The following is a 23,400-nucleotide window of genomic DNA, read 5'->3' as shown; positions in this document are numbered from 1 at the left end:
TGTATATCCTTTCATTCTTCATGCAAGACAACAAATTCTGCAATGTAAGCAATGGAGACCTTAAATTCTGATGGAAAAAACAGCATTAGGCACAAGACCCAGATCATGGTTCACCCCATCCATGAAAGAGAACAGCAAAGAGAGAGCACAAGTGCTCCGGCTACCGCAGGGGAGCATGTGAGCCCAGCACCAAGTCCACATGAGCACGGCGCCTTGTCAGGGGGGCCTCTTGAGCATGGTCAGGACACCCAGAAAACACCCAAGGCTCCACAAGCCACCAAAAGGCAAGGCACGTTTTTCCTTTGGCACATGGATGGTTTATTTTCATGTTGGCATCTGTTAAACATTCACAGAAGAGCTGCCTTATTTCTTCAGGGCAGTTCAATAAAAGATGTTTCCCCACATGTGTGAAATCACGGTCACACGCTGCATCACCTTAGCAGAGGCTCCGACTGTAAACATAGAACCATTTCTCATCGCAAATAGGTGTCAGATTCCCATTTGGAGAGAAAAATAGATTTTAAAGAATATTCTTGTTACATTTTAATATCTTCAGTGTTTAGTTGCCTGCCTGCTTCTCTTCACAATATGAACTGCTCCAAGAAAGACAGAAACTAATGACCCGTTCAAGGCTGTAACCCAGGCCCCCCAGTGTTCTCCCAGCTGTGCTTTCAGGTTAACTGGCGCAATCGCTCCCTCTCCCTTTCCTGTCACCACCACACCCTCTACTCAGAGGCACAAGCGACAGCATCTAAGTCCTCCCCACCTGCCCCCACGACGTCTTCTCTCAGCTACTGACATCATCTATCATCAGAAAAATCAGAGTCAGGGGAGGGACCGGACTGACTATCCAGATGGCAGATAGGAGCAAAATATTTGGCCTTTCCTTAGATAATTCTTTGGAGTTTAGCTGTAAAAGTCAACCTCAGTGCTGAGGGTGAAGCCAATTTTATGTGTCTCTACCTGCTGGAAGAAGCAAAGAAGTAACTTTTTCAGGCTTTCAACCCAGTCTCACCACAGTCATCTGTGCCTGATGTTTATGATTACTAGTATTTGCCCAGTGCTTTGCAATAGCTAACTTTTTGATACAAGGTTGCATCTGATCCATGCAACAAATCCATGGGACACTCTGATCCCCACTTTACAAATGAGAAAGAAGAAATTCAATTACTTGTCCAACGTCACAAAACCAGTTAGTAGTTAAGTTTGCACCTAAATCCAGATTTTTGGCCCCAAATTCCCTGAAGATTAAAATGAGGAAAAGAATGTATCTAAGAGGCACTGGAGTAAGACACTGGCCAAGGCCCCACGGTCCTGGTCCTCCCAGAGCTCTCCCTGGGGAGAGAGCTCCAGCAGTAACCCCTCCAGGGCTCCTGAGCACTGCCTGCCTGCATGGGACGGTACAGGCCTATTAGCCGATGCTTCCTTCTTTGTTCCAGTAGCAAACTCAGACTGGACTCAAGGACCTACTAGGTGTCAGGTTGTTTGGAGGATATGAAAGATTAGTAAAGATGGGCCAGGGGGCCACAGGTCGAGGAGGGAGGAGGGTTGAGGAGTGGGTGGCAAAAGGGTTGGAGAGCAGCACACATGAAGATCCCAGAGGACCATGGCTGGAGACCATGAGGCAGGAGAGAGATGAGAGCGAGCCCAGAAAGGGAGGCTGGGCAGGTGAGATGGCGCCCCGTAACCAAGCACAGCAAGGCCTCTCTCTAAAGGCAGGGCAAGCTCTTAAAGGCTTTTATGAAGGGAATGACATGGTGTCACCATTCTTCTGGAGAGACCATTCTGGATGCAGCCTGGAAAGCGGAGTGGAGGGAGCAAAGCTGACAGGAAGAGTGGCTGGGAGGTATTGATGGAGCCTCAGTGGCGTGGGCTGGGATCATGCCAGTGAAAGCCAAGAAAAGGAGGATGTGAGAAACCACTGAGGGGTAGAGTCCACAGAACAGGGTGACTAGTGTAGAGCTGATGGGAGAGAAAAAGACATCAAGGATGCCTTCAAGCTTTCTGGCTTGGGGAACAAAGCAGACAGCAGTCTTTCACTGAGGTACAGACCCATAAAGCACAGGAGAAAACATGTTGTTATAAATAAGTGCACACAATACACAATGCTGAATTTACCTAAGATCCAGATGTTCTCAAATACTTTCACGGAAGAATAATGAGCCAATTACATATGAGTGTTAACTATTAAAAACAAGCTTTAATCGGCAATTCAAAAAAATTACTGCACATACAAAAGTAACAAAACTACGCTTCTTTTAAAATATTCTAAAATTTAGACTGATGATTCTATAACAAACACAAACTGATTTTTATTGTAGTGGTATTTATTTCCCCGAGCTCTTTGGTGAACAGATCTCTAGATAGCAGACTTAATAGGAATTCAACGCTAACCCTCATACAATTCCTATACTTCTATTCCCTTCATTACTGACTAGCTTTGGCTTGGTCCACAATCCAGCCCAGAGGCAGAGTTCTGGGGCTGAAGAAATTAGAAACAACTTCTTAGATAGTCTCTCTTGTACGGTACCTCCCATTTGAGTTTATTTTCATCTGCCATCGATTATAAAAAAGAGATCCTCAATTAAGAGTGGAGGCTAAATTAATTGCATCTGGGGGTGAGGGTAGACTGTCATGAATGCCTTAACACTCTGATCTACTATATTTACACAACAAGGCTTGAGGAAAGGAATCTACTTTCTCTTTTTGACAATACCCTTGTCCTGAAAGGCAACATCATTTTACAGTTAGTATGCTCACAATGTAAGTGATAAGAACCTTTCTTTACATGCAAGAACAAATAGGTCAACTGGGAGATCCTCCTCTGAGAACCTCAGAGAAAGAGTGACAAAATAATTTCTGTAGTTTGCGCACGCGCGCGTGCACACACACACACACACACACACACTCCCATTTCCAACTCCTTAACCATTATCTCAGTGGTATCTTCCATTTCTGTACTTACTGGTTAATCTGTTCTTGCAACTGAGTTAAGTCAATTAAGATGTACAAAAATAATTTTAAAAATTTCAAAAACTGATTTTTGGTGTGGATATCACTAGGAAATAAGCCAGCAGCATTAAAAACTTTTCCAAAGTTTTACTTATTTCCCTTTAAATATTCTGGGGTTGCAAAGAGCATGGTTGGCCTCTAAACAACAGATTTTACTGTGAGGCTCCAGGTGTGAGCAACCCATCTCAGACTGACACTGTCTGTATGATTGTAGAAATATTTCTGGAAGAATGGAAGATGGAAGTGGCAGCTTTAATCTGGTGCAAGAGAGAGAAACACTGTGCTACAGCAAATGACTTATAATGGTAAAAGTGAAAGAAGACATATCAATATGGTAAGCTTTCTTAATTTCAGAGCAAGAAACATTTCGTTCTTCGGTTGTTCTGTCGTCTGAATAGATCTGAAACTTCTGAATGGTTGTGAAGGCTGAATTATTTTCTGTCCTTCAACTCAATCTCTGTTGAGAACCTATTATATAGAAGGTGTTGCTGTAGCATAAGGATGCAGGGCATAAATGAGATTTGGTTCTGGCCCTCAAGAGTTCAGTCTAATCTATAGAAAGACACTGGATTTATTTTAAGAGATCTCTTTTCTGTCCTTCCCATTAAAAAGGAAGAGAAAGATTTACCCCATCCAAATAGAATGTGCTTAGAAATCTGATGAGGAATTCTACTCATGCTGAAAAGAAGCTAACATACACCATTAAAGAGTGGGAATAAAATTATATCAAAGCATTTAACATTTGGGATTAATTACAGAACAAAGACATATTCTATTCAATCTACTTAAAATATGTTAAGTTTGTAACCTTGTATTTCGAAGTACACAGATTCTGATTCACCTTCTTATGGTAGCACACAAAAAGGACATCTAAATGCCTGAGCTCACCCATCTGCTACACACTTTGTCTGGAAAATGGCACTATTTGTGCTTATAAAAATGGAGCTACTGATAAATATCACTGTGAATATCAGATTCCAAAGATGAGAATTTTGTGATTCATCTGACATACAGCTATCAAGAACTACGTTTGGCTGGATTAAATACTCAAGATATGTAAAACTGCAATATTTTGTTATTTTTTTCCTTGTCCTGAAACTACAGAGTAGCTGCTACACAACTTGTCTAGCCTGTCTAATTTTGGCACCACTGATACAGTAAAAGACAATTCTCAATTAGATATAGTAATACTGTAGACTTTAACTACAAACCTATTTAAACAGTTGAGAGAGGAAGAAAGGTTTTCCTGTAGCTGGACAAGAATGAAGGCTGGGGGTGGGGGAACCCAATAATTCTGGAAAATTTCACCCAGGACGCCCTCCATACGGTCACGGAATGGTGCCTAAGTACTGCCTCCAGCAACAGAATATATTTCCTAGCACATCACAGTCTGGGAGCAGCATCAATTCTGCTTGCAAGCCATATCCAAAAGGGAAGGTTCTTAGTGGTTCTGCTTTCAGCATATCTCAAGGACTAATTAAATCCTCATTACTACCTTCTAATTATTCAAATACTATGGGATTACACTAAGGAAGTCCCTGTTGGCATACTAGATGAAAAGGGTTAAATAACCTATGTTGATTTTGAGAATCCAGATCTAGTTCAGACCTTCAGAAAACCACTAGCACTAACATGAATATTTAACTAGACACCACTGTGAAAATTAAAAGGGAATTCAATTAAAAGGTTTTCAAAAAATTAATTCTGAACCTCTCTACATCTGTCCAAATAAATAAGCCTTCTCGAAACGTTTTCACCTAATTGCTAATCCAATAAACTAGAAGGGCATTTGCTAGTTTCATTAAGCTTAACATTTTACAGAGGTTAAAAATGTGATCATTTTGATGTTAATAATAATTATACTTATTTATCTACTCAGATGGCCATCCTATATTCCCTGCTAGAAAACAGGACAATCTACTAGTAAGCCATTTCTTACTGCCCTTTTCAAATTTTAAGATACATATGTTAAAGATTAAGAAATAAGGATAAAGCGAATCTACACATGTTGGCTATAATTTTCTTGTAAAATATATTTCAGTATTTTAGGGTTATCTTAACTATTCTTCCAATGCCTTAGTTAGTATAATTCATAGTATCTGATTTTTTGGGTGAGGGCATGTTGTTATATGAGGTCTAGAGAGAGAGAGAAAAGATTTGGTTTAAATGAAAATCAATGGCAATACTAAGCTGAAGTTTTGACGTTTTAAAAGAACAAACATCAGTAATGAAAAAGTTAATACCAAAGAATCTGAACTAATATTTTTTTTATTCACTTAGTAAGAAGCACCACACAGTATGCAAACAGGAGAGTATAAATCAAGTTTCATACTGGGAAGTACATGAAACATGGAGGAGACAATGCTACGTACGGATAAAGAAGTCAACAGACCTCCAGAGCGCCTCCCTCCTTCCTGTAAATTCTGATGACCACACCCACATACCCCTTTGTAGATGGGAAATAGCAAACTACAGACAAACTTACTTTTGCCTGCACACAATGTGGGAAAATGAATTTGTGACTGCTGCCTTTTGATATACTTGACACCAGGACCACCAAGTAAAGAGGGGGTGGGCATTGCAGGACCCCAGGTCTAGATGGAGCACGGACTCTGTGCTCAACCTCAGGACAAGGAGATGGCCTTGCTGCTGCCAGCATGGTTCGGACCCTAGGACAGCCTCAGATTTGCAAAATTCTCAACAGGATATGTAATTTATTAATAAATGTTCTTCCTGAATGGGAATACAAAGATCAAACCCCCAAAATGACAGCAGAGCAAGACAGCAACTTCTTGAGCCTGAAGGGACTGGGTACCAGGGTGGTAGGTCAGCCCGGCTGGCCCCCACAAGGAGTGTGGGAAGGACCCAGAACGTTGCACTCCACAGGAAAGCAGGCTTGTTTTGTGCAGGTGTCTCTGGGCAAGTGCGTTTCTGGATTCTCCGCCATTAAAGTAAATCTATCTCCTATGGGTATATTAAAGAAAATGTGTATAATTGTGGAATTTTACTCTCTTATAATCTTACTTGTTAAAACAAGTAAGTGTAAAAGGAAGTGTTTAGCTTGGTTATTTTAGCACTCAGCAGTACAGAAGCTGTGCCTTATCTTGTCTATCAGGGTCCATGGTTTCTGAGAAAGAATACATTTAAAAAAATAAGATGCTAACTGAATACATTTTTTTCCTCTTCTTTCATTACTTCCTTAAATAAGGGGAGAGGGTATATAACTTATAAAGGTATAAAGTAAGTTAAATTACATGGGAATCAATACTGGGGAATTTTATAGTAAAGGTTTTCTTAGATTTACTTTGCACTATATATATTGTTGGTACATACCAAATGATGGTAAAACAAACAAAAAATGCTTTTCATTATTGTATCAAATCATTAAAATGATTTGTCATCTGCCATTAAAACACATGATCAAATGTTATCAGGTAGGAGCTAGCATATCTTCCTATATTTAAACAAATAAAGTCATTAAAAAAAAAAAGTACTTGCTACCCAATTTTAGAGGAAATTTAACTCATACATGGCAAAGCGCCATCCAAGGGATGCACATGGTGCCTCCAGCACAGGCTCAGGGAAGTTAGAAGAGCACATTCATAAAAATCAATTCAGATTTAGCAAATTATAAAAGTCGTCTTTTACTGTTTGAAGGAAATGGTCATTAAAACTAGCCTGGTTGTCAGTTATGTATCCACTACTAGTTACCGAAATCACACTATACATAAGAGGGGGAAAAAACCCAAACATATCAACAAGTGGTTTCCACGCAGTAACACCAGAGGAACACCTTGGATTTTGTCTTGCAAATGTATTCATTTAGGTTAAAAGTTTGATTTAACTAAATTTCCTGTCATCTTGTCCTTCACATTTGGCATTCTACACTTGTAAATTTCTTAAATGTGTATCAGGTGGAAGGGGCTGAAAAGACACCGGAGAATGTAGAAGAGGGGTTCTTTTTCAGTTTGTAGCAATAAAGGTTTATTGTAGGATTTCCAAATAAAGTACCTCTTACCTTCTGATGCTTACAAAATAAGCAGAATTCTCCCAGTAGGAATGATGTTACAGGTTTATGGTGAAAATGAAACAACAAATATCTTCATTTTAGCTCTGGGGCTGGCCTGAGTGGGCTTTCAATGCAGGATAATTTCCTCTATTCTTTTTTACTTCACTTCCTTGACCCAGTATCACAAGGTAGGTACAACTGATAGCCACGAAAAGGGAGTCTGGGGAAACTCCCACTGGCTTGGCTCCAGTGCTCCTTCCAGAAGTGTCTGTCATATTTCCCAGACAACAGAGCCATAGGAGAGTTAACACAGAACAAGCGATTTATACAGAGGATGTGACATACAAGACCAATTTACAGGAGGCCACAGAGGAAAGTTTATAGAGAAACAAATACCCACATCACACAATGATTAAAACACACTACAGCATCATTATAAAGCAGTGGTTCTTGAGTGTGGTCCTTGGACCAGCAGCATCGGCAGCACTGGGGAACTGGTTGGAGATGTGGATTTTCTGATGCAGAATCAGAAACCTGCAGTGTGGCCTAGCAATCCAGCTTAACAAGTTCTCCAGATGGTTCTCATGCACTCTAAAGCTTAAAAACCATTACTACTCCATTATTAAAACATATCGTAGTATTTTGATAAGAGAATTAAAGTATTAACTGCACATTAAATGATAAGTTAAATATGTAAAGGTATTAGAAATAAAAATTTCATTTTATTCCTACTAAACATTCATTTTAACACAAATGATGTAGAGATAAGGGTAATCCATCTTTTTATTGGTATAACTTTCTAAATAACATGTTGCTGAGTTTTTAATATGTAAAATAAATGAAACTTCATCTAATTAGAAACAAATTATCATCTTTACAACTCATACAGAAATAATTATAAACATTAGGGGTCAGGAGCCTTTAAATATTAGCTACCAAGCCAGCAACTTTTGTCTTCCTGGCAAGTGAGAGAGGAAGGGGAGTGAAGCAAAGTGGCATCTCCACTGCGGGGGGCGGGGCAAGCAGGCAAGGCTTGACTCACGGGCAGGAGGCTGCGGCCGGGCACAGCACTAGAGGGAACAGCACACTTGTAAATCCTGTCTACATTCACCGGGCTAGATCACCATCTCCACCATCAGTAAGAGTAACTTTTCCTCCAAATGGGGGAAAGAAGACAGAAGCAAACCGATGAAGGACTAAGGCCCTCAGTCAAGGCAATAATATATGGCGGTCAACTTGCAGAACTGAGTGAAAGGTCAGAGTCTGCAGATGCGGGACAACCTGAATGCTCAGGAAAAGCTCACATTGCTTTTTCTGGCTCTGACACGAACTAGTCTCTGAGAATGAGAAGGTCACATAGAACCTCTACGGTCCTCAATTTCTTTATTCATAAATTGAGATGAATGGACTCTACAGTCTTCTAGGTCAGTTCCATTTCTAAGATCCTACAGTTCTACAATATAAGGTTTTACCATGCATTTAAAAATTTACTGTTAAATATCATGGGATAAGTAATTGATCAAAACAGCTAAACAGATGCACTTTACCTCATTAGGATCAATACCAAAATTCAATGATTAATAGTCATTTTTACACAGCTAGATCAAATATCAGACTGCAGTCATGTTTAAACTATACTTCCTGGTTCTATGTGGACACGCAGATTCTCTGGAGCTTGAACTGGGACTTGGTAAAACCACTCAATCTACCAGAAACCACCCTTCTTTTCAGTATTTACTGTTATATGTAGGTTCTTAGATATTTCTTTCATCTGATGAGAAAATATAATAGCCTTTAAAAAAATGTGTATAAGCAGGTACATAGGTAAGCAAACTCACTTAAACCTTATATACTCAAAACACAAAGGTATATAAGATATGAACTGAAGACCAACCTCTTTCCTGTGGCATTGGTGACTGGCTCAAGGCAGGATGAGAACTGGATTCTGACTGGCTCCCAGGTGGCTGGGGGGGCATTTGACTTCCTGTAAAAACACAGGAGAGGAAGTGGGGATAGGGAACCCTCTGCATTAATATTACAATTGTGTAAAACCACGACACAGTTAAATGTATTTAATCTTCATGATCACAAAAGGTATCACTCCACAAAGAAAAACATACAGCTCAAAGAGAGTGATATTTTATACTTTTTTTGTAAAGCAAAGAGGAAGCATGCATAAACATATTTATCAAATCACCTCCTGAAAAGTTCAATTTTCTACTATATGAGTCCCCAAATTCACAAATCAATCTACAAGCTCAAATCTCTTGACCCACACTTCTACAATATGTTTAACAAAATCCCAGAATGATGAAGTCAATTCAGACTCCCAAGTGGGCAAGCAGCATAGTGGCCAACAATCTTTTATGACTAATATTTACTTAAGATAGCAATAACAACTGACTTCTAAAAAACTTCTAAGTCAATCATAGATTCAACAAAAACTTAGAAGGAAAGCTCAAGTAAAAGACATACAACTATAAAATATAGTGTACATTATCACTAAAGAAGAAACACTATTCTGCATCTTTTAATCTTTATTGCTAACAGAGCAATAGTGTCTATTTATCAACTATTTGATTTCCATTCAATTTTTGCTTTTTGTCTTTTCAAACTATAAGGTAAGCGCCATGAGATAGGAATCAAGTTGTTTACTCCTTTAGTCCCTCCATCAGCATAACAAATAATTAATAAATCTTTGTTATTTCATGGTCCTTAATCTGAGAATAGGAATTAAAGCAAAACACTTTAATTAACTTTATTAAAATAAAACAAAAAATTTTATTTTATTAACTAAAGACAGACAGTGAATTATATGAGGTCTAGAGACATGATTTTTTAATTTAAGAACAATCAGCTCACTTTCCGCCTCAGAGCCTCAGAAGTATAGATACATTTCTGAGTAAAAGTATTATAGAGTAACAAAGGCAGATGAATTTAGCATAATCCTCAAAGCACTGTTTAACTATTCATTTACTCTTAGACATCTGCAGTAAATTAGTATTAGTACCAAATAAATAAAGCAAAAATACTTACATTTGGGTAAAAACAACTTCTAGGGTAAACACTGCCATCAACTTGGCTACAGATACACAAAAGTTGCTGTGTGTCCACTCAGGGTCATGTGCTTCCTATGAAATACCCTATGGCCCCTAAGCTCCAGTCCATTTAGAAATTTAAAGCACTCTGCAGCCAAATACTGACTTTTTAAAATGTCACTGGGGAATCAGTTGCAGTAAGATAGTAAGTGCTTACATATTAATGATTGTTTCTACATGACAGACTGAATTCATAGACTCATGACAGTAAAAAAAAAAACCAAACAACAAAAAACCAGTAATTCTATGTTAATACAGGACACCACTGCTTACACTATACATGCCCCAGGCACTGCTCTTACATACCATATTTCAAGTAAACATAAAAAAGCCTGTAAGAAAGCTCATGAATTTATAAAATATTGCCATATCTAAGCAGCACCAGTGGTTGTCTGGTGCATTTCTAAGAGATCTCTCTTTAAAGCTATGAGTTATCTACTCATTTACTAAATTTGTCCTTTAAAGAAACAAAGAGTCTTTTCATGGTAATGACAGACTTGCCCAAACTGTTTTAAATTCTCCATTTGGTTTCAATCCCTGTCTTTCCATCGGTAGTTTCATAGTTACTAAGAAATAACTTCATCTCCCATTAGCATAGGTATAAGCATAGTCACAGCAGATGACTGTGACATGATCGGAAAACATGTTTGAGAAACATAATACAGATGATCCATTTCTGTCCACTGTCCATATAAAGACGACAATTCAGAGCTTTTTGAACCAACCTAAATAACTAAACACCTTTCGAACCATAGATTTCTATATGTCACATGTATGATGTTAAGTAAAACCTTTTAAACAAAGTGTGGTAACTATTTTAAAAGAGAATGTTTTCATATGTAGTAAATAAACCAAATTCATGCGAAGGCTTTAACAGTAAAACTAAGTGTTTAAAGAAAGTCTCATTTTGCCCTAGTCTGTGTCTATGATGATGTAAGCACAACGTGGTGATGTAAGCACTATCTGTGAGGTAGAGCAAATTCCACCACTTCACACGGAGGTGTTCACTCTTCAATGGCTATGTGCACAGTACTGTCCACAATTTTTCATGCAACTAAAAAATGAAACATCAGTAAATGACCTTAATGTCTGCTTTTGCCAACTTAAAATTCTAAGCACAAGTTTACATTAAAATTTTTTACAGAAGAGCTCTTATGTATAATTAATTTAAGACTCAGAGTAAAGCTATAAAGCTAGTACAAGAGTGCTGTGCTCAGTTGTGTCCAACTCTTTGCCAGACTCCTCTGTCCATGGGATTCTCCAGGCAAGAATACTGGAGTGGGTTGTCAGTTCCTCCCTGAGGGGATCTTCCCAACTCAGGGATCGAACCTGCACCTTTCACATTTTTTGCATTGGCAGGTGGCTTCTTTACCACTAGCACCACCTGTATAAGGGGCTGTCGTATATCCCTTAGCCCACCTCTCCTAGTGATCACATCTTATAGAACCTTTATATAAATTATCAAGAGGAACTTAAAATGGTAAGAAATTACTAAAGATATTTGAATTTTACCATTTTTTTCCAGTCAGTGCTTCTTTTTTCCATTCTAGAGTCTCACACTGCATCTAGTTGTTATCTCTCTTCGGTCTCCTTCAGTCTAATCTGTTTTTCCTTACATTTATGACCTTGATGCTTTTGAAGAGTTCAGATCAGTTGTTTCGTAGAATGTTCCTCAATTTGGCTTAGTCTGTTATTTTGTCAGGACTGAAGCAAGGTAATGCATTTTGGGATGTGTATGATAAAAGTGTTGTGCCCTTTTTAGTTCATTCTACCAAGAGGTTAATGACATTGATGTTTCATTTGTGGTGACTTTTGCCTTGATAACTTGGCAAAGCTGTTGTCTATCAAGCTCCAAAAAACAGTTACTGCATTTTGCTCTTTGTAGTTGATGAGTATCTTAGGGGAGGTATTTGAGACTCTGCAAATCCTGTGTCTCCTCAATCTTGCACCTACTAATTTTAGCATCCATTAGAGAATCCTGTCTGCAGCATTTATTACAATGGTGCTTGCTAATGGTAATTCTTTATTTCCCTCTTTCCTTCCACATTTGTGAATGGGAATCTACTATGAGAAAGAATGATCTCTTCTCCACTTGTTTAGATATTTATTAGACTGCTTCTATCCATATGGACTCAATGTGGCAGACACATCACAGAATGACTTCCAGTGAGTCAAATTCTTATGTAATCTCCACTTTTTCACTGAGGGCAGAACCTGTGACTTGGTTTCTAATCAAAGAATATAACAGAAGTGATGGGATATCATTTCTAAAATTATTTTATATGGCAAAGTTAAAGGGATTTTATAGACATAATTAAAGTCCATAATCGGTTGACTTTGAAATAATCAAACGGGAAGTAACCCTGTGAGGCCTGATGCCAAGAGAGGGCTTAGGCCTTCTTTGAGCTGAAGGATGCTCCCGATGGCCTTGACAAAGTAAGCTTCTATGATGGGAACTGAGCTGCACGGCAAGGACAAGGCAGCCTCTGGAACTTCAGGGCCTCACTTCTACAAACACTAGAAACAAATTCTTCCAAACAGTCTGAATGAGACTAGAAGCAAAGTATCCCTGAGTTGAGCCTCCAGATGAGTATGAGACAACCCAACACTTGGACTGGAGCCTTTCAGCCCTGAGAAGAGGACTGAGTGAGGCTGTGACTGGACTTGTGACCGGGAAAAACGTGAGATTAATAAATGTGTGTTGTTTTATGCTGCTAAATTGTGATGATTTGTCATACTGAACAGAAAACTCACACACTCATGGATTAAAATCCAATTTTGCCATTATTTTGTTGCTCAAATTGTTCCAGCTTTGACCATTAGAAGCTCCTTCAAATCTTTATTATTTAGAAGTCACAAGGTATTACAGGTTCATCTTTTATTTTCCTCACCCCAGTCCTATAATCAATCACCTCTCTTCAGAGCTCTGGTTCTTTTTAGTGGAGAATGGTGTTAAGAGACTAAAATCTGGGCATTGGGCCTGCTCATTATTTCTGAGGAATTACTGCTTCTAGCCTCTCTCAGTGAAGAGATTATGTACACCAATGTGTACATATATACTCTACACCTCAGTATTTCTGTGTGTGTAAAATCGTGAGTTTGGGGCTTCCCTAGTGGCTCAGTGGTAAAGAAATCGCCTGCCAATGAAGGAGATGCAAGAGACCTGGGTTCAATCCCTGAGTTGGGAAGATCCCCTGGAGAAGGAAATGGCAACCCAATCCAGGGTTCTTGCCTGGAAAATTGCATGGACCGAGGAGTGTGGTGGGCTGTAGTCCACGGGGTTGCAAAGAGTCGGACATGACTGAACAACTGAACACACACACACTATTGTATTTGGTTAGCTAGTATTTTCCTTAGGATTTTAACACTAGAAGAGGCTTTGAGGGAATTTTTCTAATTAAAAATAGCTTTTAAGAACTAAATCAAAATAATCATCAATTAAACATCTGAAAGAACAAAACATTAGGATTTTAGTTTATAACAAAGCTGAGAGAGACAGGCTAATAGGTATACTTTTGGTTAATTAGCACACATCTAGTAACGTATAACTTACAGTGGACGGCCTGAGACATGAATATATTATAGCCTGGTATACTTCATAGACCAAGATGGTGAGGCAGTCAGTACTCACAAGTTTAAGTTCTGTTTCTTATAGGCAGCACAGTCTTAACACTCCCCATAATTCTTATCTTACTTCTCTGTATCATTCGTCCTATTCTCACCAGAACATAAATTCTGTGAGTACTGAGAACTCTGTTTTTTTCCCCTACTATATGCTTTGAACCAGACATATAAGTAAGCATTCAATAAATATTTGTTGATTAAATAAATGTGTGGCTGACTACTCCAGAAACCAAGTGCAGACTAATAGTTAGATCTTTATAAGTTATCAGTGATCATGTAGCTTTATCTTACTATTCCAGAGTAGGAACAGGCAAACTTTTCCCTATAAACTGCCAGACAGGATACATTTCAGGTTTTGCAGGCCATATGTTCTCTGTTTCAACCATTCAACTCAGCTGCTGTCGTGCAAAAGAAGCCACAGACAACATGTAAACAGAGCAGCATAAATAAAACTTTATTTACAAAAACAGGTGGCAAGCTGGATTTGGCCCAAAGGTGGTAGTCACTGATCCCTATTCTAAACTACAATATCATTAAAGAAACATTCAAGAACACTTGCTCAGAAAGCCAGTAAATATTAAATGGCATTTATTAACAACAGTGATGACTTAGAAAGCCAGCACACCCTCCAAACTTAGTAAAGAGGCCTACATAAATATATGCCAGTAAGAATTTAGTTTGTGCCCTCTTCCAATCAGATCCAGTATAGGGTGCCCTGGATTCCCCAGCACTTAATTCGAGTGCAGTTCTAAGATTTAAATGACAAGTGCATTTAGCAGATATATTTTTAGAGAAGCAATTCCTTGCAGTTTTATGCTCCCAACTTTTTTTGGCCAGACTGAAACAAATAAATCAGAACTACTGATCAGATGCAATCATATTTAAGTTACACTCTATCACTGTTGTGTTGGGGCAGCAGAGAATAAACATGAGATAAACAGGATTTCTACATTAATCATTTATTCAGGCCAAAATTTCCCTGGGTTAATTCCTTTCTAAATTACTATAGCACACAACTACAGGAACTCAGTAAGAACAAGCACACTAACTCTGAACTACAACAGCCTCTGGCAAGCAAATCATTCACCTTTTTAAAAGTAATACCATGCTATCTCTAAATAATACTAATAGACAAAGAAATACCCAGAAATCTCATTTTTCAAAAGTTGTTGTGGCCAGGAGAAAAGCATTTCTTCCCTTCACACTGTTGTCGCTTAAAAAAAAAAAAAAAATCAACCTAAGATGGATTTGGGCTTCCCTTGTGGCTCAGCTGGTAAAGAATCCACCTGCAATGTGGGGAGACCTGGGTTCGATCTCTGGGTTGGGCAGATCCCCTGGAGAAGGGAAAGGCTACCCACTCCAGTATTCTGGCCTAGAGAATTCCATGAATTGTATAATCCATGGGGTCACAAACAGTTGGACATGACTGAGTGACTTCACTTTCACAAGATGGATTTAGTCAACCAAGGTGGAATAATGATATAATTAATCAACAGGGTAAATCTGGAGTTTTAATGACAGACACTTCCAGTTCTCAACTTTCCTGCCTCGAATCCACTCTCCCTCTCCAATTTTACTACATTAACTGACACTGGGAAAAAGTGGATAAACACAGAGCAACATCTGGAAAGCATATTTATCTGTCTTAACAATTTCTTATATAAACTGGAGATGGTTTTACTTCAATGTAAAAAATGAAGTTAAAAAAAACCTCTCCGTACTTACTGTATACAAGGCACTGTACTAAGTGATATTTCACCATTAGTATTTCAAGAGGATTGGCTTCTTTAAATTAACATGAAATGACACATTGACTCACAGAGACCTTAACGATTTTGCTAGCCCATCTTGCTCAATAAAGATCGTTAGGGTGTGCGGGGATCATGAGGTGTTTAGTGACAAACACTTGATCCTATTCATAATTTATTTTTTTAAATTAATAAGGGTAAGACAGGCCTGTTAGGAAACACACGACCTGCAAATTATGTGAATTAAATTGCCAGCTGTGGCTGTTGTTGAATATTGAGAAGAAATGAGGAATATTTCCATTTTGTGAATAATTCTACTATGACCACATTCTTTCCCTGGACTGCTGCTACAAAAATCAATATATATTTTATAGTTTTGAGCAATTAGCAACTGAATTATTCTCCCACTTTTCAAGAAATCTTGGTAGTCACTAACATTAGTGAGGAGTTGTTGTGGTTTTTTTTGAAAGCACACATTGTAAAAATTACTGCTACCAATTACAAATACATCACAGTCATGATCAACTTTCATTTTGCACTGTCATTCATTATTCAATTCTGTGCATCCCAAACTAAGACACTGGGTTGCATTTTTCTAATACATCCTCATACTTCATGTTATGGAAATCAGCTCTCTCAAGCAGAACATGAGACTCCTCTGCCACAGTTTGACTTTATAGATTTTCTGGAGGATATAATTTCTTATATTTTGCAGCTACTTCCTTTCATTTCTAAAACACAAAGTACTTGTTATTGTTCAGTCACTCAGTCGTGTCTAACTTTTTGTGACCCCGCGGACTGCAGTATGTCAGGCTTCCCTGTCTTTCACCATCTCCCAGAGTTGCCCAAACTCATGTCCGTTGAGTTGGTGATGCCATCCAATCATCTCATACTCTGTCATCCCCTTTTCCTTCCGCCTTCAATCTTTCCCAGCATTGGGTCTTTTCCAATGAGTCAGCTCTTCATATCAGTTGGCCAAAGCACTGGCATTTCAGCTTCACCATCAGTCCTTCCAATGAATATTCAGGGTTTATTTCCTTTAGGATAGACTGGTTTGATCTCCTTGTAGTCCAAGGGACTCTCAAGAGTCTTCTCCAACACCACAGTTCAAGAGCATCAGTTCATTGGCGCTCAGCCTTCTTTAAGGTCCAACTCTCATAGCTTTGACTAAATGGACTTTTGTTGGCAAAGTAATGTCTCTGCTTTTTAATATGCTGTCTAGGTTTGTTATAGGTTTTCTTCCAAGGAGCAAGGGTCTTTTAATTTCATGGCAGGAGTCACTGTCCACAGTGGTTTTAGAGCCCAAGAAAATAAAATCTGTCACTATTTTCATTGTTTCCCCATCTATTTGCCACGAAGTGATAGGACCAGATGCCATGATCTTAGATTTCTGAACGTTGAGTTTTAAGCCAGATTTTTTCATTCATCTCTTTCACCTTTGTAAGGCCGGACCCCGGGGCCATGATGGGCCGCCCCTCCTCTCTCCCGCCGGCCCCTCCTCTCTCCCGCCGGCGGGTGAAGTCCCTAACGGAAGGAGCCTCCCAGATACCAGGGACCAATGGCAGCACACTTTGGCAGCACACTTGGCCAGCTAAAGCCGCCCCACCCCAGCCATGCGACGACTCCGCCTGGCGACCTATCCGAACCCCGGTTCACTAACCTTACCTTTATGGGCGATCTGGCCTGACCGTCCCCCACAACGAACGCATATAAACCACTCCCCAGCACAGTCGGGACTTCCTCGACCTGCCTCAGATAGGGTCCGGGAACCCCGCCCAGGAGTGCTTCCCCATTAAAGCCTGTTAGACACTCTTTTTGGTGTCCTGGTCTTTTACCTAATAACCTTCAAGAGGTTCTTTAGTTCCTCTTTTCTTTCTGCCATAAGGGTGGTGTCATATGCATATCTGAGATTATTGACCTTTCTCCCAGCAATCTTGATTTCAGCTTGTGCTTTTTCAAGCCCAGCGTTTCGCATGATGTACTCTGCATATAAGCTAGGTAGGCAGGGTGACAATGTACAACCTTGATGTACTCCTTTTACAATTTGGAACCAGTCCGTTGTTCCATGTCCATTTCTAATTGTTGCTTCTTCACCTGCATACAGGTTTCTTAGGAGGCAGGTAAGGTGGTCTGATATTCCCATCTCTTTCAGAATTTTCCAGTTTGTTGTGATCCACACATCCAAAGGCTTTAGTGTAGTCAAGCAAACAGAAGTAGATGTTTTTCTGGAACTCTCTTGCTTTTTCTATGATCCAATGGATGTTGGCAATTTGATCTCTGGTGCCTTTTCTGAATCCAGCTTGAATATCTAGAAGTTCTCAGTTCACGTACTGTTGAAGCCTAGCCTGGAGGATTTTGAGCATTACCTGCTAGCACATGAAGTGAGTCCAATTGTGTGGTCCTTTGAACATTCTTTGCCATTGCCCTTCTTTGGGACTGAAATGAAAACTGACCTCTTCTAGTCCCATGGCCATTGCTGAGTTTTCCAAAATTGCTGGCATACTGAGTGCAGCACTTTCACAGCATCATGTTTTAGGGTTTGAAACAGCTCAGCTAGAATTCCATCACCTCTACTACCTCCTTCATAGCGACACTTCTTAAGGCCCACTTGACTTCGCATTCCAGGATGTTTGGTTCTAGGTGAGTGATCACATGATTGTGGTTATCTGGGTCATTAAGATCTTTCTTATATAGTTCTTCTGTGTGTTATTGCCACCTCCTCTTAACATCTTCTGCTTCTGTTAGGTCCATAACATTTCTGTCCTTTATTATGCCTGTATCTGCATGAAATATTTCCTTGGTATGTCTAATTTTCTTGAACAGATCTCTAGTCTTTCCTACTCTATTGTTTTCCTCTATTTCTTTGCAATGCTCACTTACAAAGGCTTTCTTATTACTCCTTGCTATTTTTTGGAACTCTGCATTCAGATGGGTATATTTTTCCTTTTCTCCTTTGCCTTTTGTTTCTCTTTTCTCAGCTATTTGTAAGGCCTCTTTACAAATAGCTGATCCTAACACAAAGTATTGGTTAGAATCTTTTCTTTGCTGTGATAAAGGATAAACATGATTTTGTTTATAGATGGCAATGGTGGATAGCATGGTGGGCTCCATATCTACGGAAATCACTGAACATCTTATCTACGATCATATCCAAATCAATGTGATTAGATAGTGCAGTTCTGCAATGCCAGCAGCAAAGACTTCCCTGGTCATCTTTATAGTAAACCGAAATACCTGCATAATACCTAAGAGCAATGGTGTGAGTGAAAAATGAGCTTTCAATAATCCGTAAATTCAATGAATGTCCTAGATTTGGCATTTATTTAGATGTTTTAGAAAATCCATAATTATTTTGAGTATAGCATCTCTCTGTAGGTGTCTCCTGTTTAATCTGTTTCAATAAAGGGAAAAATTTTTTACTTATTCAGATTCATGAAGCCAGCTACCCCAGTGTGCTCCAAAGCAGACATTTAAAATGTGGAATCTGCTCAGTGTGCAGCTTAGTGCTTACAGAGAACAGTTTACTAAAGGACTTGACTATGGACTCCCAGTACTTACTAATGTTTGGTGTGTTTTAAATAGGATCTCACTCTTACCAGGAGGTGCTCTATCAGGGTAAGGAAGGTGGAAAGCCAGCTGTGAACAGGCTGTCAACACAATACCTTACTGTGAACCAACTCTATCTCACACTAGAGTAGTATAGAACAGAAAGGAACACTTTCCTCTACCTGTACCCTCCAAATGGGAACAAAGAGCCATAGCAACCTGCTCCCTCAACTTCAAACAGGGAACATGAACCTTGGATGACAAACCTTTCTATGTCTTATGGTTTAAAAGTTCATTCAAAATAGGGTAAAACTTTCCTAAGTCCTTACCCAAGAAATTGCAAACTGTTGATGTGTCACTGGTTCCTGAAAATAAAAATCAGTACTGAGAGGCATAATATATGTACTTCTAAGGCATGAAGGTAATGAAGAAATCCCCAAGAACATGACAGAACTCTTACAAGAACCACATATCTTTACTCCAAACACGCAAATACCTGCTGTACTGTGTTTCCAACTATCCCCTCCACTGTAGTCTCAGGTTTATGAGTCTCATTATTAACTTCACTGCTGAAGTCCAACACAGAGTAGCTGCAAAAGCCTATCACCCATTCTACATAAAAATTATGCCCTCAAAGGGTTGTACTATAAACTCTCTGGGTTTTGTTTTTTGTAAGCTTGCTATTATACATTATTATTTCACTTGGCCCACTGGATTCAAACCAGAAGTTTTCTAATTGCCCTCTGGTATTAAGTACTAAAGCTACCTAATGTCTTTCCAAAGGAAGCCCATTGGATAACCTCACTACATGACACTCATTAAAGTCCTTTTGGGTAGACATTTTCCTACAAAGAACTGCAGGTAAGAAACTAAAAGGCTCTCTCACAAGGTGCATGGTAAGTCAAGTAAGGGAATACAAGGTAAAACAGACTATTCAGTTCAGTTTCAGTCGCTCAGTCGTGTCCGACTCTTTGCAACCCCACGAACTGCAGGATGCCAGGCCTCTCTGTCCATTACCAACTCCTGCAGTTTACTCAAACTCATGCCTATTGAGTCGATGATGCCATCCAACCATCTCATCCTCTGTCATCCCCTTCTCCTCCTGCCTTCAATCTTTCCCAGCATCAGGGTCTTTTCAAATGAGTTAGTTCTTCGCATCAGGTGGCCAAAGTATTGGAGTTTCAGCTTCAACATCAGTTCTTCCAATGAATATTAAGGACTGATTTCCTTTATGACTGACTGGTCGGATCTCCTTGTAGTCCAAGGGACTCAAGAGTCTTCTCCAACACCGCAGTTTAAAAGCATCAATTTTTCAGCACTCAGCTTTCTTTATAGTCCAATGCTCACATCTATACATGACTACTAGAAAAACCATAGCCTTGACTAGACGGACCTTTGTTTGCAAAGTAATGTCTCTGCTTTTCAATATGCTGTCTAAGGTGGTCATAACTTTCCTTCCAAAGAATTAAGTGTCTTTTAATTTCATGGCTGCAATCACCATCTGCAGTGATTTTGGAGCCCCCCAAAATAAAGTCTGACACTATTTCCACTGTTTCCCCATCTATTTGTCATGAAGTGATGGGACCAGATGCCATCATCTTAGATTTCTGACTGAATGTTGAGCTTTAAGTCAACTTTTTTACTCTCCTCTTTCACTTTCATCAAGAGACTCTTTAGTTTTTCTTCACTTTCTGCCATAAGGGTGGTGTCATCTGCATATCTGAGGTTATTGATATTTCTCCCAACAATCTTGATTCCAGCTTATGCTTCATCCAGCCCAGTGTTTCTCATGATGTACTCTGCATAGAAGTTAAATAAGCAGGGTGACAATATACAGCCTTGATGTACTCCTTTCCCTATTTGGAACCAGCCTATATGCAGGTCAGGAAGCAACAGTTAGAACTGGACATGCAACAACAGACTGGTTCCAAAGCAGACTATTAGACTTTACTATTTCGATCTCTAAAATCTTTAACTCAAGATAAACCAGAGCCCTAAACACATATAGGAAATTCTCAGCACTAAAATGTAACATTCTTAGTCTGGACTATTCCTAAAAGACCTACAAGGTGTGAGAGAGGGGCAGGGTCTGATTTTACTGAGGCATGATTTTCAGTCTTGTGCTACAGCTGTTGAGGGACCTGAGCAATGTGGCTTAACCTGGGTGCTCACTTTGTTCCCATTGCCATTCGGTTCAGATCTTTACTCCTCCAATTCTGGTCAAGTGATTAAAAACTGTTTGTTTGTGAGAAATACCACTAAATAAAAGACAAAACCTTGAAAGTTTATCAACTTTATGTGTGAAGACATGTTATGACCAAAGATTTAATTTGGTTGAAAGCAGAAGCCACTTCCATCTTTGTGATATTTGAGGATCTCAGGAGGTATCCCTTATGAATATCAGAGACACCCTGAAATATACAAACTACCATGCTGAAAATCTGCTCAATGCCTGTACTCAGCATCCTCATAAACATACACTCTTTCCGACTGCTTTAAAGCTCAGGTATACAATTTAAAAGTCTTTAAGGTGCAGAAAATTCTTTGAGGAAAGAGAAGATTTGTTTGGATATAACATAGCTAGCCCGTCCTCCACATGGAAGTCTAGATCCACAGTACTCTGTCATCTATAAGAAAGACATAGGTTCTGAACTTTACTCCTACAGAACACCAGACACAAAATGCAGAATAGCTACCAGCTAAATCTGTTCTAATCCTTGCTTTGATGTAAGGTAAGAGGCAGGGGAGGGGAAATCATAGAGCAGGCAAGTTTCTATTTCTCTTGAGAGGACAAATTAATAAAAATAAAACTTAATTTCCCCCTACTCTTACCCATTCTTATTCCTCCTCAATATTTTTCCTCTTTCTAGGATTCCTTTTTTCTTTGAGAAGCTTAATATTTGGCTGCCTTCTGAAGAAATGGGTATAGTGACAGATGAAAGAGTTGTATTCATCGTATAATTCAGAATAAGGGAAAAAATCGACTGCTGTGCATTTAAGATTCTAACAACCTTGCAATTTTGTATAGTCGTTTCCCCCACCCGTTCTTTTGAAGAAATCTGCTTTTATTCTGTTAATAACTAACCGCAGTTGCAGCAGCATGGATCCGATTAGCAGTTCTAATGGTACAAAGGGGAGAGGGAAAAAAAGCTGTGAACAGGGTTGCCAATTTGTCCACCTGGGCCCCCAGGAGAAAGATTAGATGAGGCGCCTGCCTGCTCCCTTTTTTCCACTTGATCGCTGCTCTATACTGCCTGATAGAGACAGGCCTTTTGAAAGCCAAGGGACTTTCTTTCCTTTAATAACCGTTTCACTTGCTTCCATCCCCTCTTGTCACAAATTTATCATTCTGGGTCCCAATACGTCAGGACAACTCTCAAGTGTAAACATAAGTAGCTACAGAAAGTACCCACACAGTGATGCTCACCTGTGTCAAGATGTTTGGCATCTACCATAGGGACCCAAAGAGGAGTCTACACAGAGAGACCCTGCAGGGAGGGGGACCATGCTTTCCAGACAGCAAGGTGGGACACATGGTCAGTCCACAGGCATTTTTGTGCTACTTCTGGATGAAAGAAGGTAGGAAAAGATATATAGCCTGGGGGTTTACTGGGATTTGAGGAAAATGGCATAGTATATATAAATTTGGGACCGACAGTAAAAATACTGGCATTGCAGGTGACATGGTTTCTATGTATTTTCTATATAGATGTATAATTAATGCATGTACTAAAATAAAATACTATTTTCTCAAAGTGTTTAAAAATTCACTGCGTTTATAATTACACTTAATAATGAGAGCTTACTGTCATGATAAAACTTCCTTGGTATAAAACAACTTTTAATAGCGAAAGTGAAAGCACTGTAGTATGCTGAAAGAGAGGGTGGGATGATTTAGGAGAATGGCATTGAAACATGTATAATATCATATGCGAAACGAATCACCAGTCCAGGTTCGGTGCAGGATACAGGATGCTTGGGGCTGGTGCACTGGGATGACCCGAAGGGATGCTACGGGGAGGGAGGTAGGAGGAGGGTTCAGGATGGGGAACACAGGTACACCCGTGGTGGATTCATGTTGATGTATGGCAAAAACAATACAATATTATAAAGTAAAAAATAAATAAATGATAAATGGTAAAAAAAAGAAAAGAAAAAAGAAAAGAAACCTAAGGCTTCTGACTGAAATCTCTATGTTCTAGGCAGCACAACCAACCCTCTATTAATTTTACTTAAAGGTACTAGGGTAGCCTGCGGGGTGGGGTGGGCAGTGGTGATGAGCTCAGGAGTATGCCTCTTAGGAACAAAGGATGACTAGGCTATGGGCAAAGCACCACTCTAGAGGCACCTGCAGAGGGGCCTG

The 23,400-nt window shown here is 39.4% G+C and overlaps 1 protein-coding gene across 11 annotated transcripts in view; it reads right to left on the bottom strand.

The window, feature by feature from the left end:
- ARID1B (AT-rich interaction domain 1B) overlaps positions 1–23,400 on the bottom strand; it is a 424,945-nt gene that overhangs the window by 86,514 nt on the left and 315,031 nt on the right. For 7 of the 11 annotated variants that reach the window (XM_060419862.1, XM_042253667.2, XM_015097501.4 and 4 more), the window contains one exon: positions 8,916–9,005. The exons of the other annotated variants lie outside the window; for them this stretch is intronic. In XM_060419862.1, the coding sequence (XP_060275845.1) occupies positions 8,916–9,005 (90 nt within the window). The remainder of the gene's footprint in view (positions 1–8,915; positions 9,006–23,400) is intronic. 11 annotated transcript variants of the gene reach the window in all.

The sequence above is a fragment of the Ovis aries genome, chromosome 8, assembly GCF_016772045.2.
Source record: "Ovis aries strain OAR_USU_Benz2616 breed Rambouillet chromosome 8, ARS-UI_Ramb_v3.0, whole genome shotgun sequence".
Lineage (NCBI taxonomy): Eukaryota > Metazoa > Chordata > Mammalia > Artiodactyla > Bovidae > Ovis > Ovis aries.
This window is presented reverse-complemented; position numbering and strand designations above follow the sequence as displayed.